Below are 6,651 nucleotides of genomic sequence, written 5' to 3' on the forward strand. Positions count from 1 at the left end.
GTCCTTTTCCCTGTTGAGTCCTCGACACAGGCAAAGCAGAACGACGCGCTCTCCCAGCTGATCCCCTCACGGTAAGTGGTGCATAGTACAAGCAATGGTTGATTGTGACTGACGTGTATAGAGGGTGACAAGGCAGAGACGTAAAAGAGGTTTTGTTCATTCACAAGGCAAAAAGATACATCATTGTTTCGTATTAACCAAGAGAGACCCCCGTTGATCCCGCTAAACGGGGGTCAGGTCTGAATTCGTATTAAAGCTTAACTGTTGTGAAGGGACTTAACAGAGTGACCTGGGTCGGGCCGGGTTAAGACTGAGCCGAGCCGGGCCGAGTGCCTCCGTGAAACAGACGAACCACGGAAACAAGCGGGTCTCGACCTAGGTTGGTCCCGGGGAGTGTGCGTGCGACACCCACACACACACCTCTGCGGAGCGGTGTGTGTCGTACGCAATAGTTCCTATAAATCACCGTGCGTGCGGTGCGAACACTCGACAGCACAAAGAACAGTCAAAGTTTCCCCCCCCCGCCCCACCAACCTTAGAGGTAGGGAGGCGACTCTCGTCCACCGGGGTAAACTCCAACACCGCGGCGCTCAACTGGAGATTTATGAGTATCCCCACACCCGCCCGGCGCCTCACACCCATGGCAACTCCAACCCCTATCCAGGAGTACGGTACCAGAGACTGCGTAGAGGTAAGCCCCACCAGATCTAATTGGTAGCACTCCACCTCCCTCACAAGCTCCGGTTCCTTTCCCCACAGTGAGGTGAAGTTCCACGTCCCCAGAACCAGCGTCTGCCACCCGGGTCCGGACCGTCGAGGTCCCTGAGGGGCCCCAGCGGGTCTTCCTGAGAGTGGTCGGACCCAGAGGACGGAGAGGGGTGGGTGGGGGGGAGGGGTGCCACAACAACAACGCTTCTTCGGGCTGTGCCCGGCCGGGCTCCGTGGCAAACCCGGCCACCAGGCGCTCGCCGACGAGCCCTCTGTCTGGGCCTGGCTCTAGATGGGGGGCCCCGGGCTTCCTCTGGAGAGGGTCTCTCCTCTTTCCCAATTTTCCATGGGGTATTTTGAACCATTCTTAGTCTGGCCCCTCACATGAGACCACTCTGCCATGGGAGACCCTACCAGGAGCACCAGGCTCCAGAAAACACAGCCCTCAAGGTTCACAGGGACACTCAAACGTCGCCACCACGATTAGGTGACGGTTCCCTGAGAAGGTTGCAAGATAAAGGAACACTAAATAAATATAACATTAACCAGAGGGGGGCTAACGCTTCATTAAATGCAGAGCAAAATAATGGTCTACAAAAGTGTAGACTTTTGAAGACTTTAATCGTTTAAAGGTCCCATGGCAAGAAAAGATTTTCTAACATTAATATGAGTTCTCCTAGCCTGCCTATGGTCCTCCAGTAGCTAGTAAAGGCTTTAGGTGTAAAACGAGCACTAGCTATCCTGCTCTGCCTTTGAAAGGACAAAGCTCAGACGCGCCGATTTGGAATTTTCGATTTTGAACATGTTACCTCCCCTTCTCTGATTTGCCCAATGAGCTACGGCCGTGCGAGCGCCACGTGTGTTTGTGTGTGTGTTAATACACACACTGTTACGCAAGTGTTGTACACTTCTTTGTTATTTGGATAACCGTTCTGCTGTTGGTGTTATGGCGCATACCACGTCAGGTTTTCTGACATTTCTGGTATTTCCACAACGAGACTCATAGTTGGGGTTATCTCAGCCATGGTTGAGAAGGAATCAGGGGAAATGAACTTTGGCTTTGCTTCCCTGAAGTAGCCTACATGAAAGCGATTGTCTCCCACCGGAGCCCCACTGCCCGCCGGTGAGTTTATTTTTTGCAGGGTGGTAGCGGGAAGCTCGTGAATATTCATGAGGGAACTCATCCCTCATTGGCTGGGACTTGGCTCGTGAATATTCATGAGAGAACTCATCCCTCATTGGCTGGGACTTGGCTCGCTGGGACTTTGTCAGAGGGCTTGTGAAAACAGAGGGCTTGTGAAAATCACGAACGCAAATAAATGAAATGATGTTATAAATCAACACAAATCGTTGTATCAATAGTGTGACACATTACTACAGTAGTGTTTTTTAGACGAGTTAGCATTACGAGCTAACGTTTGTTTCGGCACTTACAGAAAGGTAGCTATAGAGTTGCCGTTTAGTAGGTGGATTGATAGGTGAAAATATAATATTAAAATTCATGTAGCCCTACGCGGAAATATTCTATTGGATAGGCCTACAGATTTTATGGCCCTTCTTTCTATAATGTAATTGGTTGTGGGGTGTGGCAGAACCACTATGAACAAATATCAGAAATCATACGGTTTCAATTGCCATGTGGAAGATTGTCATTAGGGCTGATGAAATGGGAGACAAGAAACATTGAACATATGTAACAAAATGTATTCAAATGCATAAGGCTGCATTCAATGCAATTATAAGGACACGTTTGTAAACGAATGACAGCTATACATTTAAACTGAGCAGCCATCACTATCGCCAGCCTCGTCCACTCCTCGGGCTGGGCTTTCTAGGCTCTCCGCTGCAGCTGCACAAAGGGGATCTAAATAAAGAAAAATTTAAAGAAATTCAATATTTTTTTAACGAAACTATGGCTGATTATCTAATGAACAGTATATTCATTCAAAGTTATTTACCTGTGACAGACTGGTCTGCATTCTGATCTTCAGTCATTCCCCTGTACCAGTTGTCTGGTATGTTGTTCTTTCCTTTATAGGGCAGAGGAAGATGTTATTTCTTGCTATACTGTATCAAAATACATAAAGCATTCGATGAAGGGCAAATCTGGTGTAAACTGACCCATAGCCCTGTTTTAGAGATCCCCATGTGCTGTTCATATAGAAAAAGGGACAACAACTGTGGAGGTGGGGCGGCGTCTGGCCTGCAGGGGGAGTTTGGAGCACCGGGTCTGCTGGGATGATGGGGTCTGATTGCGGACAGGTGTCTGCAATCTGACCCAATCAGGAAGTGTGTATTTATGTGCCTGCATGGCTTTCAGTGAGGGGAGAGAGAGAGAGAAGGAAGACGCTCTCTGCGAGCCAGAGAGAGCGTCGATAGACCACGAGACAGACTCAACGAACATTCGACCCTGTCCATTTGATCTTGTGGGCCCACCGTCTCCTGCCTCTGCTGACGGGAGAGGCCCAGCTCGCGGCCCACAGCCTACCAGCGGCGGCCCAAAAGGACTTTGACACCGTCGCCAGGGCTATCCGGGACCGGTTAGGCCTAAACCCGGAGGAACATCGCCGCCGGTTCCGGGCCCTGGCCTTCACCGACGGCGACCGGCCCTTCACCTACGCCCAGCAGCTGCGGGACCAGGTGAGGAGGTGGCTGGGCCCGGAAAGAAACACACAGGAAGAGATAGTGGAGCAGGTGGCCCTGGAGAGGTGCGTTGAGGGGCTTCCGACCAGAACATCAACCTGGGTCCTGTACCACCAGCCCGGGAGCCTCTCGGCGGCCGTCAGCATCGCGGAGGGCCACCTGGCTCCCCCTCTGTCGGACCAATGAATGCCCTGCAGCGGGACAGGCCCACCCCGGGGCCGAGGGCGAGATGGGGGGGGGGCTCCCAGTCAGGAGCAGGCACATACTGCACCTTCCCATCCCATCCCGCAGACGGGCACTCAGACGGCAGGGGAGGCGTGTTGGCGGTGCGGACGGCCGGGCCACCTTCGGCGGGACTGTCCGTTGATGGAGGTGGGCCAGGTCGTCCGCGTCACCGGTGCCCCGGTTCTTCCCCACGGTCCCGGCAAGGTGTACCGTATCCCGGTGAGGATACAGCGGGGTACATATCAGGCACTGTTGGATGCAGGGTGTATGCAGACCATGATCCATCAGCGCCTGGTGCGATCCGAGGCATTGATAGAGGCATCGAGCGTTTCGGTGAGATGTATACACGGGGATGTTCACCTATCGAAATTCGTTATGGGGGGAAAACGCATAGAGTCAGGGCGGCGGGTTAGTTCGAGCCTCACGCACTCCCTGATTCTAGGGATAGATTGGGCTGGGTTTCCAGGGGCGGTTAGCGAGACTGAGGGGGTGCGGACACGACAGATAGGGACATGTAAGTCATGCGCTGTGTTCTGCGCCGATTAAAGGGTGTCCGACGCTGATCAGGGATCGGGGGAGGAGGCGGGAGGTTCTCAACCCGAGTTCCGAGCGCCGAGATTTCCCCCTCGAGCATTCTCGTGACGCTACTTTACCCTCAGCCTTCGACCAAGTGATTGCTATTGATGGTTCGAGGGTACAACCAGACACAGTGCTGACTTACCCACACTTTGTGGTTGTTAGGGATAGGCTTTAGGAGCCGCCAGGAAATTATTTTCCAGGCGGCGCATTACAACCCAATGGCGGGCGATTTGGGGTACGAGAAGACACTAAACCGGATAATGGCTCGATTCTATTGGCCGGGGATTTGGGCGGAAGTGCGTAGGTGGTGCGCCCCCTGCCCCGAGTGCCAGTTGGTGAATCCCCCCGCCATCCCCAGGGCTCCCTTGCGGCCCCTTCCCCTTGTGGAGGCCCCATTCGATCGCGTGGGGATGGACATTATCGGGCCATTAGAACGTTCCGCACAGGGGTATCGATTTGTGTTAGTCCTGATCAACTACGCAACCCGATACCCGGAAGCAATTCCGTTGCGCAATATCTCTGCGAAGAGTGTTGCGCAGGCGTTGTTTCATGTCATATCGCGGGTGGGAATCCCAAAAGAGATTCTCACTGACCAGGGCACCAATTTCATGTCACGCACGATGAAGGAACTTGAAGGGTTGTTGAAGGTCAAGGCCATCCGCACGAGCGTCTATCACCCAGCCACTGACGGCTTGTGTGAGAGGTTTAACCTGGCCTGCAGGGGGAGTATGGAGCACCGGGTCTGCTGGGGTGATGGGGTCTGATTGCGGACAGGTGTCTGCAATCTGACCCAATCAGGAAGTGTGTATTTATGTGCCTGCTTGTCTTTCAGTGAGGGGAGAGAGAGGGAGAGAAGGAAGGCGCTCTCTGCGAGCCAGAGAGAGCGTCGATAGACCACGAGACGGACTGAACGAACATTCAACCTTGTCCATTTGTTCTTGTGACATTGTGTTTATTTGCCACAACTGGAAATAAACAGTTTGCTTCATTTTGACTAAAGAACTGTGTCCTGACTGCTGTGAACCCGTTACAACAACATTTGCCACAACACAGGCAAAGTTAAGGACCAAGATACAATACCTGTGGCAATTTCATAATATCCCTTCCTGGCAGCTGGTGTGAGTTTCCGTTCTTTGTGGGTGTCAACCATGAAGTTCACCTCATCCTTCTACAGTGTCACATCAAAGGAGACATGGATTTTCTTTTTAAATTATAGCAAACAGCATATGATAGCATATTTACATCTGGCTGTCATTCGGTAGTCGTAAAACTGAACTGTCATGACAGTTGTTTTCAGTTCCATTGACAGATGACAGGCGCGGAGCTATCGTTATCACTTTATTTTTTATTTTTTCCTTTGATGCAGACCGACCTGTTTGCGGTCTATCTTTGGTCTTCGTCTATTGTTTTAATTTGCCCCCCTCATGGAGATGCCTTGGCCTAGGATGGCTGGGGCTGCTGGGTCATCATTAATGTTTTTCGTGTTTCTGTCTGTTTTGTATTGTGTTTGTTTCTTGTCAGTTTTGTGTTTCTGTGTTGCAGGCCTATTTTTTTGTGTTATATTGTCACAACCCTCTACAACATTTTTTGATCTAATCTGCCTAGCCCTGAACAGTGTTATTATCCATATAAACCTAAATATCCCAAATGAATAATAGTAAAGGTTTAAAAATCATTCATCTGAATATTCGAAGTCTTGTGCCAAAAATGTATTTACTTTGTTCATGGGTAGCCCAATATTATTACTCTGTCCGAAACATAGCTCAATAGCAACATCTCAGACAATGAAATAAAACTAGAAAATTACGTATTATATAGAGCTGATAGAGGCTCCAGGGGAGGTGGTGTGGCTACCTATGTCTCTTCTAATTTAACTGCTGAGCTAATTACACCTACAGTTAAACCAACACACTTTGAATGCCTTTTTGTTAAAATTATATTTCATCAGAATAAATATATTACTGTTGGTAATGTATATAGACCACCCTCTGCCCCGGTAGAGTCCTCCAAGTGCTTGATGTCTACCCCCTCTAAAAATGAAATGATCATTCTAGGCAATTTTAACAAAAATTGGCGAGATAAGTCCTCTCGCAAAGATAAAAATAACTTTGAAAAACTAAATTGAACACAAATCATTAAGGAACCCACTCGAATTACTCCTATTGCCCAGTCCCTTCTTGATTGGATACTTGTCACTCATCCTGAAAGATCTGTTGAAGCTGGTATATTGTCAGACTGCCTCAGTGATCACTCTGTTATCTATTGTGTATGGAAAATTAAAATCCCAAAAGCACCACCAAAATTAGTAAAAATCTGACAACATAAGAAAATGAATATAGACCTATTTATCAATGATTTAATTTATATTAATTGGGACAGGTATCAGTTAATTCCAACTGTGCAGGATGCCTGGGACTTTCTGTACTCTGAGTTAACACAAGTAGTGGATAAACATGCTCCATGGAAAATGTCAAAGGTCAAGGGATGACATCTTCC

At 49.5% G+C, this 6,651-nt stretch overlaps 1 protein-coding gene across 1 annotated transcript; it reads left to right on the top strand.

Moving 5' to 3' along the window:
* Positions 1 to 2,801: 2,801 nt before the first annotated feature.
* On the top strand, positions 2,802 to 6,290 carry LOC130371067 (zinc finger protein 24-like). The gene is made up of 3 exons (XM_056576696.1): positions 2,802 to 2,819; positions 3,088 to 3,795; positions 4,988 to 6,290. The coding sequence occupies exons 1-2, from the start codon at positions 2,802 to 2,804 to the stop codon at positions 3,535 to 3,537; spliced, it is 468 nt and encodes a 155-aa protein (XP_056432671.1). The 3' UTR covers positions 3,538 to 3,795; positions 4,988 to 6,290.
* Positions 6,291 to 6,651: the final 361 nt, after the last annotated feature.

This window comes from Gadus chalcogrammus, chromosome 18 (assembly GCF_026213295.1).
Source record: "Gadus chalcogrammus isolate NIFS_2021 chromosome 18, NIFS_Gcha_1.0, whole genome shotgun sequence".
NCBI lineage: Eukaryota > Metazoa > Chordata > Actinopteri > Gadiformes > Gadidae > Gadus > Gadus chalcogrammus.